Source organism: Cylas formicarius, unplaced genomic scaffold (genome assembly GCF_029955315.1).
Source record: "Cylas formicarius isolate icCylForm1 unplaced genomic scaffold, icCylForm1.1 PGA_scaffold_3__17_contigs__length_32017465, whole genome shotgun sequence".
Classification (NCBI taxonomy): Eukaryota; Metazoa; Arthropoda; class Insecta; order Coleoptera; family Brentidae; genus Cylas; species Cylas formicarius.
Genome location: NW_026844326.1, coordinates 14,881,606 through 14,893,672, shown reverse-complemented (window position 1 = coordinate 14,893,672; position 12,067 = coordinate 14,881,606). Strand labels below are relative to the sequence as shown.

Below are 12,067 nucleotides of genomic sequence, written 5' to 3'. Positions count from 1 at the left end.
TCTGGATTCCTCCTGCGTTTTTGCTGAGTCGAACTTGCTAAACAGTATCAGTCAAGCTATGAAGAAGCCAACAGGATGAGGAATCCAGAAGTTTTGTAAAAAGTATTACCGTATCCTGTGGAAGTTTCTTTGAAAACAAAATTGGGTGTACTCTTTAATTTTAATATCGAATGGCTTTAAAGTGTACTATAATCGATCAAACAATAGATATAGATCTAACCTGTTTACTTGCAATTTTGCACACTCTGTACTACATGAAAGATTAAAATCAAAGTATATTTCGGCAATATTTACGTTAATAAAATTTTATAAACCTTTCATTAGAACCCCATTCTTAATATTTTTAGGATAGCTGTAGCCTATGACTTTGCATTTTAGAAATATTTTAGAGGTCATGCCCACTATTAAAAAAATATTCGATAATCTCTAAACATAAAAGTTTTATGGCTTTGTGTAGACACCCTATCGGTGCTAAGATTAGTTTTTCCTACATCTACATTTTTTTTTTATAAAATCGGTGAAATTTTCATCGCTTATCTGCATACGGCGTTCAGTTGATTTCTCTTGCCGAAATAAAAATCGAGAAATGGCAGCTTTACGATTGAAACTAAATAATGTACGTTCATAGGCATAACGAGCAAAATAATTTATTTACTTTCACTTTTCACCGAGTCGTGTGATACATCGCAATTACGGTGTAATCGACCTAAGAGGTTGGCTAGGTTTTAATCGACCGTAGATTGTGCAACGAGCACAGAATTAGCGGCTTTCATGTGTCACGCAAAAAATGGACGCTTATGTTCACTCGGAGAACGGTTAATGCGAGATTTCCGTGGTCGTGAGAAATCTGTTGAAATTTAGTCTTTTCCGCTCGGATACACAGGGTCGTTACCGTCGGAAACCTGTGGGTATTCAGTTTCGCAAATCTTTACGAGTTTTCAGATACATATCTCCGTATTTTAATAGCTAAGTGAGAATGACGGGCCAAAATGTCCTGCCCTTGTGATAAATTCCCTTATTTCTGCATCTATCATCTTTTAATTTGCATTTTAGAAAGTCCCAATTCCACTTGATCCATACACTTAGTAATTTTTTATTGAAATTTCTAGAAACATCCATTACTGTACCATTATTGCACAGCATCTATAGAGAGATATTACACAGTTCCTATTCTATGATTTTTTTTGTCACATCCAGGAAATGTTTTTGCACATCCATTTACAAATTTTATTATTATCACTACTAAAGGAGATAAAACTGTATAAATCGCTAATTTATGTGTAAAGGAAAGATCTTATATATGACTTCAAAAGTTAACAAAAGCGGTACATAAATTTGTATCACATTTTCAAGTAAATCCAAAATAGTAAAAAAAAAATATTTTGGATTTGTATTGCTATTTTTGTTAAGTCTATAGCATGTAGATTACATCGCAGAAAACATACATTGGAAATACTATATTGATTATGCTTTATTTTTTGAAAATGTTTACTGGTGCGTGAATGCACCACTGGTTTTATCTGTGAAACAAAACTTTGTTATTGCAAGTCTAGACAAATCGGCGCATGTAGAATAAACATCCAACAATTAGCGTGTTCTTTAGTATTAGTTTGTGCCTTGGGCAGTGAACGTTACAGTTCGTAAAATATGGCATTGCCGAGGTATTTGGGATGGACGTGATGGACGGGGACAATAACAATGAAAGTCGTAAGTATTATTTGGTTTTACGTATTCTTATGTATTGTGGCATTCCACTCCTTGTAAATTTATGCTAAAAATAACGTGAAAAAATATGTACAGAACATATTGAAGCGGCCTATATTCCACCCGACGTGGATACTTTGACTGACGAAGAAGATATGAACGATAACGTAAATCTACAAGAGTTTGGGGAACCAACTGATATAGTTGGAACTTTTGAATTACATACACCGAATGATACAGCTGTCCTTCAACAGTCCTGTAATTCATCAACTACTGAACCTGAATGGGACTCATCATATGATAAAACCCTGGAATTCAAAAGAAGACTTATGCTTTCTGCAAATGACAGGCTTGCTTCTACTGTCAAATGGAAGAATTGAGTACACTCACACACCTATATCCGATGAATTTAGATCATGTGAGGAACTAAAAAATAGGCTTTCTGGAAAAACACCGCTTGAAATATTTTTTATATTTTTTGATGACGAAGTGATTGATTTGATTTTAAAATTTTCGGTAAAATATGCCCAAGACAATAACCGCCATGAACTCTCGTTGTCAAAAAATGAACTTTTAAATTTTGTAGGCATTTTATTGTTCTCGGGTTATTGGTCTACTGATGAAGACAAAGTAATTGATCTTATAAAAAAATGTAGGAGCCGCAACAGATTCCAATTGATAAAGCAAAACTTGCACTTATCTGACAATAATCTGTGGGATAAAAATGATAATTTTTCAAAAGTTAGACGCTTCTTTGATGTAATAAATAAAAAAAAAATCTTCCGTTTGCCATATTTTGGTTCAACTTATCCATAGATGGTCCATGGTCCATGGATCCACAAATGGTACCTTACTTTGGCCGCCATTCCTGCAAAATATTTATAAGGGATAAGCCAGTTCGTTTTAGCTTCAAACTTTGGTGCCTTTGTTCATCTGATTGGTGCTCAAAATAAACCTCATTCCGACCTTGGTCTTGGCGGTGACGTTGTCATGAGTCTACTTTCTGTTGTAGACAAGCCAGTAAATCACCAAATTTTTGTTGACATTTTTTTTCATCATTCAAACTCTATGTACATTTAAAAACTAATGGTAATTTTATCACCGGTACTATCCGGGAAAATGCAACAAATAAATGTCCAATGGAAAATTGTAAATCAATTAGAAAAAAAGACCGCGGATCCTATCTTTCAGCATATGAATCTGAATCAAAAATTTCTATTGTCCGTTGGCACGACAATTCAGTTGGGACTGTGGCAAGTAATGTTTCTAGTGTAGATCCTGTCCAAAATGTAAAACCCTATAATAGAAAAGAACGGAAAGATGTAAATATACCCCAACGTTATGTAATTACAGTAGGTACAGGGGTAGATTTACATGACAACGGAATTGCTAATTACAGGTGCCAAGTATTTGGAAAAAAATGGTGGTGGCCTTTATTTTGTGTAACTGACTAGATAGTTTAGTGGTGAATGCATGGAAATTGTATAATATTGTCAACGAACAAAAGATTTCCCAGGTAGATTTTAAATCTTACATTGCTTTGCGACTTTTAAAAACTGATAAATCAATTACCCAAAGAAATTTTGCACCCGCCATAGATGAAGTGCGTTATGATAATCAAGGTCACCTAATGATTGTTCATGTTAATAAAGCTACAATCTGCACAGCCACACAATTTACGTTTGTAATAAGTGTAATGTGCATGTACATACTTCATGCTTTGTAAAATATCACCAAAAATGAAACCGGGTGTTACCAGTGGTTCGTTCACGCACCATAAAATATTACGCATTTTTTGTACCAATCAGGTTCTATTTGGAAAACAATCTACTTTTAGTTGTTTTCTGTCGAAATGTAATGTATTCTTGAGTGCAACAAAATAAATAATTTCAGAGCAAAAAAGTTTTTTTTATTTTTTTTAATCCTTGGGCTAATATGGGTCTGTGTCATCAGAGAATCTCTTGCGGCTCCCTTCATATTTATGGAGGTTAAGTTCGTCTATCTGAAGGGACTCCACAGCTTTACATTGACATGACAAGTGTCTGGGCGGAATCTGCCTTCAGTTTTTTCCCCTACTCTAGAATAAGATATATAATAGTCCTACCATTATTCTCAGGCCATTCAATAAATATGTAATGTAAAATATTGTACTCGAAAAGTTTATTTCTTTATTCGATATTTTTAGGATATGATTCGCATATTTAATTTATTTCACACCAGACAAAGGGCAAAATTTCACAAAGAATAACTCAACATATTCATAGTGCTTTCATTTTTATTACTACCTATATTTCCCCCGACACTTTTAGACCATATTTTCTTGACATATTGAAAATTCCCATATTTTCCCGAAAGTTTGTGGGTAAGTGTATTACATTGAAATAACTATTAAATTAAAATTAAAGTAAAATAAAAGTTGACACCAAATGATGGTTCATTGTACACAATTCATTCGTAATAGCACACTGTGGTCATTATCAAACAGTGGTCAACTTTCAAATTTGCATCAATGCTGGGAATCAATTGTTAGAGTTCAGCGATATATTTACGCTTTTATCCGCTTACTTATCGGCACCATCAAAGTGAAGTGAACAACTTGGCAACGTGCCGCTTTTAAAATGCCCGTTCTAAGGTTGAAAAACAATCAACCACCAGCCACTTATGTTGAAAGAATTAATATTAATAGAAGACTTGAAAAACAACACAATATCAAGACACATAACTGCTCTTATATCAAACCCCAATTTCGTTCAGAAGGATTTATTTAATTGGATTTATTCGTTCGGCCTAAACAATCGGACAATAACATTGTTTGGCCTATATGTTCCTAAGGAATTAGTTGCAAGGGATTAATCCTTAGAAGTTAAACTACCAGGTTTGAAAACGGAAACTTTTTGCATTGGCGCTAGATGCTAACAGATAACAGATCATCAGTATATTATGTTATTCTGTACGAATGCAGTGGTAGGCACAAAAAACTGTAGATGAATAATTTTTGGAAAAGCTGTTAACTTCGTAACAATGCTCACATGAAGCACTGGCAGAAATAATACAATTAGAAAAGAACGGATTATAAAATTAGGCGGTTGTTATATCAACACGATTTCAATTAGTATTCGCGCTCGTTTGAATGGTTTTTGTGTGATAAGGCAACAAAACAATAAGAATGTTCATTCACAGTGATTAAAGTAGAACACCGAACGCCGTTACGCGGAAGCTACAGCTCAATGCCGATCTGGCTTTAGCTATTGTGCTTCATCGTTGTTTTCCTGTGCCTTGGCCTCGAATCGTTTAACGGCGTTACTGAAAATGTAGTGCTAATTCCGTTTTCCGGAACTGCCTGTGCCTACGATTATGTTGGTCATTTTATTGTTTTCTCACATTAATAGATATATAGATGACTTGCTGGAAGCACACGTTAATTTTGTAACGATGTCGAGCCAATCCAAAGACAGTATCGTTAGTTCGAATCGAAGGGCGCGGTTGACATCAGATCTAGTAGTCCCCTTTCAAAACGGAAAGTTTTCTTTTGGCACGGGTACGGCATCGAAAGAATCCATTTGATTTTTGTTGATATAAGTTACCTATATTAAAACCACTTGTTTTTTTTATTATTTTTCGAAATAGAGTTTCAGCAGCGACTTATTTAGTAACTTTTTATTTATTTTAGGCACTTAATATTGAACTAGAAAAGTAACTTAATTTTCTTAATTTGATATTTCTAGGATATGATTCACATATTTAATTTTTTTAACACCAGACCAAGGACAAAATTTCGCAAAGAATAAGTAAACATGTCCAGAGTACTTTAAAAAATTATATATCGATTTTATTGCTACCCACATTTCCCGGGCACTTTTAGAACATATTTTATTGGCATATGGAAAATTATATATTATTTTCCCATACGTATGTGCGTAAGTGTATTAAATTCAAATAACTAGTAATTTATATTAATGTGGATCAAAATAAAAGTTGACACGAAACGAAGGTTTATTGTACACATTCGTAACGGCACACAGTTCAGTTCAGCTAGAGTTCAGTAACGAGTTAGTGGTATTTTTAAGCTTTTATCAGCTTAATTATCAGCACCATTAAAGCCGTATATATGTGGCCAAACGTAAAGTGAACAACTTGCCAACCTCCAGTTATTTATGCTCAAAGAAAGAATTGATGCTGGTTACAACATACTAAAATATGCCTGGCTTTAAGCTCTGTATATCAATATAAATACATTTCTGATAAAAGATGAAATATGAAACAACCAGCAAATATCAATATCACAAAACAGAAATCATTTCACTCTTCACAAGAAGACTGGATATTTATAAGCTTCTAAGGAGGACTAAAGACTAGAAAACTAAAGTTTGAAGAATACTGTAGAAACTGACCATCAATATTGTTAATTTTGTTTTTTCGATTAAACTGTCTTTGTTTTGAAAGTTAGTGTTTTAAATTAATTTGAACCAACTCCTATACCTCACTTAACAAAATAAGCAAAATAATGCACTTGTCCAAAATAGCATTTATTTGTCCTAAAATATATATAGTATATACTTCTAAAGATTAGTATTTCGTGAATACAGATACCATGATACGATTCGTATAATTAGCCCCTAGTATAAATTTATGACAGAAGCTGAATGCTACTCTCGTAGGGAGACCAATAACGATGAAAGGTCTTGGGGAGGGGGGGGGGGGATAATATGATGGGCGTGAGCGAAACCGCGGAACTCTAATGAGGTGTTATATAACTGCCCTTTTGCCAAATGAAAAAAAATCTGTCACGTAAATTTTAATATATTAAAGCAACACCGGTTTAAATTTGGGCGGCAAGTTTGTTTGATGTTTGATAGCGTATATGCACATGCGCAGTAATTTATCAGCCCTAGAGTGTTTCTAATACATGGACGTTCTGGCTCTATTAATTAGTAATTTAAGTTTCGAAAGTTCGTCACACGGTCTTACTCAAGTTTGATGTCAAATCTCCATTATATATATATATATATATATATATATATATATATATATATATATATATATATATATATATATATATATATATATATATATATATATATATATATATATATATATATATATATATATATATATATATATATATATATATATATATATATATATATATATATATATATATATATATATATATACATTGTGCACCTTGGTATAAAGTTTTCTTTCTTTGTTTTAATAAAATGTGCCACATAAGCATTGCTGCGTCGCTTGTGGCAAGCGTGGGCACGAACATGATTTCAATTAATTTTGCCAAAAAATCTTTGAGCGGATGACTCTCATTTTTTGTATGTCATCGTAAGTTCTTATGAGCGCGTTCCCAGAAAAAAAATGTAGGTCAACGTTCATACTATTAAGAACGCACGTTTATTTGCGCTGTTACTTAACACACACGCGCAAAGAGAAATTGTTCTCAACTAACACTTTCACTTACAAGGCGAAATAAAACGCAAGTGGCACATTCAGTTCGGTTTTATTACAAAAATATCAGCGAGTAAAAATTATAAACTACATTTGACCATCACAGCCTTTTTTGCCTTTATTTTTTACATTTTATTTTTTAAGTAACTAAAAAAACGAAACAAGTATTCTAAAGTAATAATACGTAAGCCTATGAGGTGTGAAAGGCAAAAAAATTGACTGAGAGTCAACGAAACGGCTATCAACCACGAGGTCTTCCAAGTGACCCCTTTAGTATAACCTGGAATAAAACTTAAATGTAACATACGTTCAGGAACATAAAAAATACAGCCGATCAAATTTATAATACTCGAAAAGGATCCTAAAAGTGTTAGATTAATAAATTTTGACGTCTATGGAAATCGGGGAATGTTTGATTGGCTCTTAAGTCATAAACAACACAACGCTATTGAATATTCGCACGTCACTGTCTGTCGCGTAAAACAAAATCGCATCGACGTTGCGCGTGGAAAAGTATTTCAAGGACACTTGGTGCCGAAAATCGCGCTCGTACTGTCAAGTCGATAGAATATCACAACAAATTGTGTGTAAATGAGATTCGTCGTTACTTAACTCCTAGGAAACATAACGTATCACTTACGTAACATAAAAATCTACGGCTAAATGATGGAGATCAACAGTCAAAATCTAAAATTCTCTCAAATTTCGCGGTATTGCTTCGTTTAAATGGTCGCCACTGCTGCCGCGTTTACGCAATCATTTGCGTATGGGCGCCCCAAAATGACTACTTTTATTTATTGAAGGCACGTTTGTCCCGCAGCCGAGATCTCAAATGGAAAAAGGCTAAAAAAACGACGTGAATTGTCATAAATGCAGGAGAATTTAGATTAGAACTATGTAATTGTGATGAAGGCGATTCAATAAATAAAGCGGATGCTGTGGATGATGCGGAGGTCTTTTAGTTCAAATGTAACGAGTGACGTTGGAAACACTCGCGTGGGTGAGGATTCGGAAGCACTTTGAGGGAAATATTTTGATCGCTAACAGTCTTTCAATGATCTTGGCGACTTCCGACTCTGCTACCGCCCCTATGTCGCCGATTACAAAGAAAAGTCCCTCCGTAACCTGTAGAGCATGAGCTCCATGCTGGCCCGCGCGTCCTCGTAGCTGTCGTGTCCCTTTTCGCTGCACTGAATGTCCCGCTTGAGGCAAGACCGTACCAGACTCTTCAGGGACCGCTTGAACGGGAAACCCTTATCGTGGGGAAACGTAAACGTGGTATCGACCACCGTCTTGTGAATCATGCGCAACCCTTTCAAATCGTTTTCCAATGCGTGGCCGATCAACACCGTCTTGCTGTTGATGAGTTTCTTCAAATCGCGCTGGACCTGCTGCAGCGTTTTCGAACGGTTGTTCTTGAAATCGTCGGCGGTTATGCCGGAGAAACGCGTGTTGTAATCGACGACCTCGTTTTTCGGACGCACGTATTCGTTATATATGATTTTGCCCTCCATACTGACCAACGTCACTTTGGTCACTTCCAATCCGGTCACCGTGTAGCTCATTTCGCAATCCAACGCGAACACGCCGTAGTTTCCGTCCTCCGACACGTGCTTCGGTTTCTCCGTCTCCACGTAACTCGAATTCACCAATGGTTCGGCGGGCCCGTTCCAGACGTGCACCTTCGCCTCCGAGCATCCCTTCGAGCCGTTTTTTCCATTGCAACAGGTATACTCCAGGGGTCCGTAGCCGTGGCCGTGGGTTCTGAGCTTTCCCCAATGATACGAGCACGCCTCGTCCGTGATATAGGTGTTCGACGTGGTGTAGAACCAACTTCCGCAACGGACGCACACCCGTCCGTAAAACGGCGTGTTCCTGTACCTGGGACTCGAGTCGTCGGAACTGCTGGAGCTCTCCTCTTCGCTAGAGGAGCCCGAGCATTGACCGGAATCGTTGGAGTCGCTTTTCGGTACGAACTCTTTCGCGTTTATGTCGAAGTGATGCTTCTTGTACATGTAGACCATCTTATCCGAAATTATCGCCCTCTTGTTCGGTCTGGCCGGGTAACCCAGTATGGCCATGTGTTCGGACCGCAAAACGTAGTTATTTACGAGCATTTGCGCGAACAAACTTTCGGATATGTTCAATTTTTTAAATTCTTCCAGCGGCTCGACGTGATGGGCGGCAACTTTCGACTTGCACTGGTTCGAAACTTTGGTTTTCGTCGGTTTCGGCGGCTCTGCGGGGGTAACGTACTTGGGCTCTCGTTTCCGGTTTTTACGCTGCCGCCGGGATAGCCCCTTCGGAAGAAGCGGACTGTGCTCCGCCGAAGTGGGTCGGCTATTTTCTTTGTTCGACTCGGAACTGGACGAGGACGTGCTTTCGGTGGTCGACATGCCGTCCGGATCTGGATCTTCTGTACAACAAAAAGCATAATGTCAGCACTTTTGTTTCCAATACACCAGCAACAAAACGCAAACATACAAAACACACCCACTGAAACAAAGTCTATAGTCTGACACTCGCGAATTATATTTGCATTCAGTTTGCAATCCACGTGAGCCGACCACGTAGTTACCTCATTGATGCTCAATAGTATAACGTTCTTTATAGAATTTTCGGCAGTTATTTAGACGATTACTGCCACAAGAAGCATTATTGATTAATAACTATTACTAAATACGAATATTTTAGAACAGTCGAAACTATAAAGATGTGGTCTAAGGAAGGAAAAGCTGTTATTCAGTTTTCAAAGCAATAAAAACTTATAACACTGTGGGTTTTTTTACGCTTCCAGTTTAAAAGATGTTGATTCTCGCATATGACTTTTAAAATTATTGGCAACTGAATAATTCATTATAAGAACTGCACTAGTAAATAAGACTAATGAGAAATAAACAACGATTCCATTTTTAACAGCAAAGAACATAAATTTTTCATGGCGCTGAGACGTCACTTCTAAAAATAGAAAAAATCGATCACGATCATTATTTAATTCACATCATTTTCAACTAACGTATTGTCAATGAAATACCCTGTGGAATGCACAAATGCGTCAGTACTAATGATGTGGAATTTAAAATAACCCAAAGAACAATACGAGGGTTACCTTTTATATTTCGGGATTTGTAATAAAAAACTATAAGCTGCCAACAAATATGACTTTGTTGTCTCTCAAAATATTCACAATCTGATGATCATTACACTTTTGCATTCGATAAAACCAATCATCAAAGCACTTTTTCCACATCGATTCGGGCACCTTCAAAACGTGCTTTTTAAACGCATCAATCACTTCTTCTGATATCAAAAATCGTTGCCCATGTAATTTATTCTTAATGTATGGGAATAAAAAGAAGTCATTAGGTGCTAAATCAGGACTATATGGTGGATGGCCCATCAAGTCAACGTTTTTAATGCTCAAAAATTGGTTTGCACTGATCGGTGAGAGTTAGCATTGTCGTCGTGGAGAGTGATTCGTCTTCGGCGGTTGGTTTTTCTAATTTCTTCGAATACTTTCGGCAAACAAATGGTTGTGTACCATTTAGAATTGACTGTTTTACCTTTCACCAAAGAAGCAGTTGTAACGTGGCCAGTTGTCCTGAAAAACAGGCTACCATTTGTTTCGAGGTGCTTCACGCACGTACAACTTTTATGGGCTTTGTCTCATTTTGAAAGACCCACACGGTCGACTGCTGCTTACTTTCAGGTTCATAGTATGGATCCATGATTCATCACCTGTCACGATATCATAGACGTCTTTGGAAGAACCGCGACAGTATTTTTTTAGCATTTCCTTCGACCAATCAACACGAGCCTTTTTTTGAGCTGGTGTAAAATTGTGTGGACTCCAAAATTGTATGTATGCTGGTCTGACCAATGCCCAAAGCTACCTCAATCTCGTGGTAAGTCACATGACGATAATGCAAAATTAGTTTCCGCATCAATGTTTTCTTGGACAACTGCCGATTTTGGACGACCTTGACGAAATTCATCCTTAAGAAAACTACGACCACGACTCAAGTCCGAAAACCAGCGACAAACAGTAGTCCTAGATGATGCTTTAATTATAAAAGTAGAATTAAGTTCATCGATGCATTGTTGTTAAGTTAGTCCACGTCTAAAGTATAAATTAAGTTCCATTTTTAACCGTCACAATTTTTTTAATATAACACAAACAACACGTTTTTGCCAAAACCTAACTGAGTAAACCTAACCTCAAAATGTCGAACTTCCCTATAAAAACGTTAGTCAGCCAGCTAGTTTAAGAAAATCTCGAAATATAAAGGCAGTCCTCGTATAAAAAATTGGAAAATCAAGCCGGTGCCTATCAGTAGTTATGAAATATTTTTTGCAAACGAAATCCATTTCCTATTCCCTCTAACCTCCAATAAAACCCTTTAAGTTTACAAAAGCTTTTACCAAGCATTATTATCCAATGTTTTGCCCATTCTGCACATTTTAAAACTAACCACCAGACGGGGAACCGTTATAGCTTACGATTTTGCCTAATTTTTTATTGTTTTTTGTTTTCGATTTTATTATGAAAGGGTAAGCTCAAAATTGCTACTATAATAAAATATTAAATAAAATATCTGAAATAAATAATGCCTAATAAACTTCATTAATAAAATATCTGCTTGCTAAAACTTAGTAATCTAATCACCATTCGTTTCCTACAAATTGATACTTTTTTAAAAATGGAAAGGACACCTTTAAAAGAAATTAAGTAATTTTCTTAAAGGTTTTTATTTGCATTACTACTTATTACTACTTGCTTTAACACCATGAAACAATTTTCAATGAGATTTGCTAATAGAAACAAAAACATAAATTGTGCTGCCATACTCTATTGCGGTGGTAATAGGGTGAAAAAATAAAATACATTTAAAAGACGGGCAAAAAT

At 36.1% G+C, this 12,067-nt stretch overlaps 1 protein-coding gene across 4 annotated transcripts in view; it reads right to left on the bottom strand.

Moving 5' to 3' along the window:
• Window positions 1-12,067, bottom strand: part of LOC132699144 (transducin beta-like protein 2) — a 58,980-nt gene that overhangs the window by 10,101 nt on the left and 36,812 nt on the right. For 3 of the 4 annotated variants that reach the window (XM_060665681.1, XM_060665680.1, XM_060665677.1), the window contains exon 3: window positions 7,202-9,577. The exons of the other annotated variant lie outside the window; for it this stretch is intronic. In XM_060665681.1, the coding sequence (XP_060521664.1) occupies window positions 8,262-9,577 (1,316 nt within the window). In that variant the 3' untranslated portion in view covers window positions 7,202-8,261. Of the gene's footprint in view, window positions 1-7,201; window positions 9,578-12,067 lie in introns of those variants that run through there. 4 annotated transcript variants of the gene reach the window in all.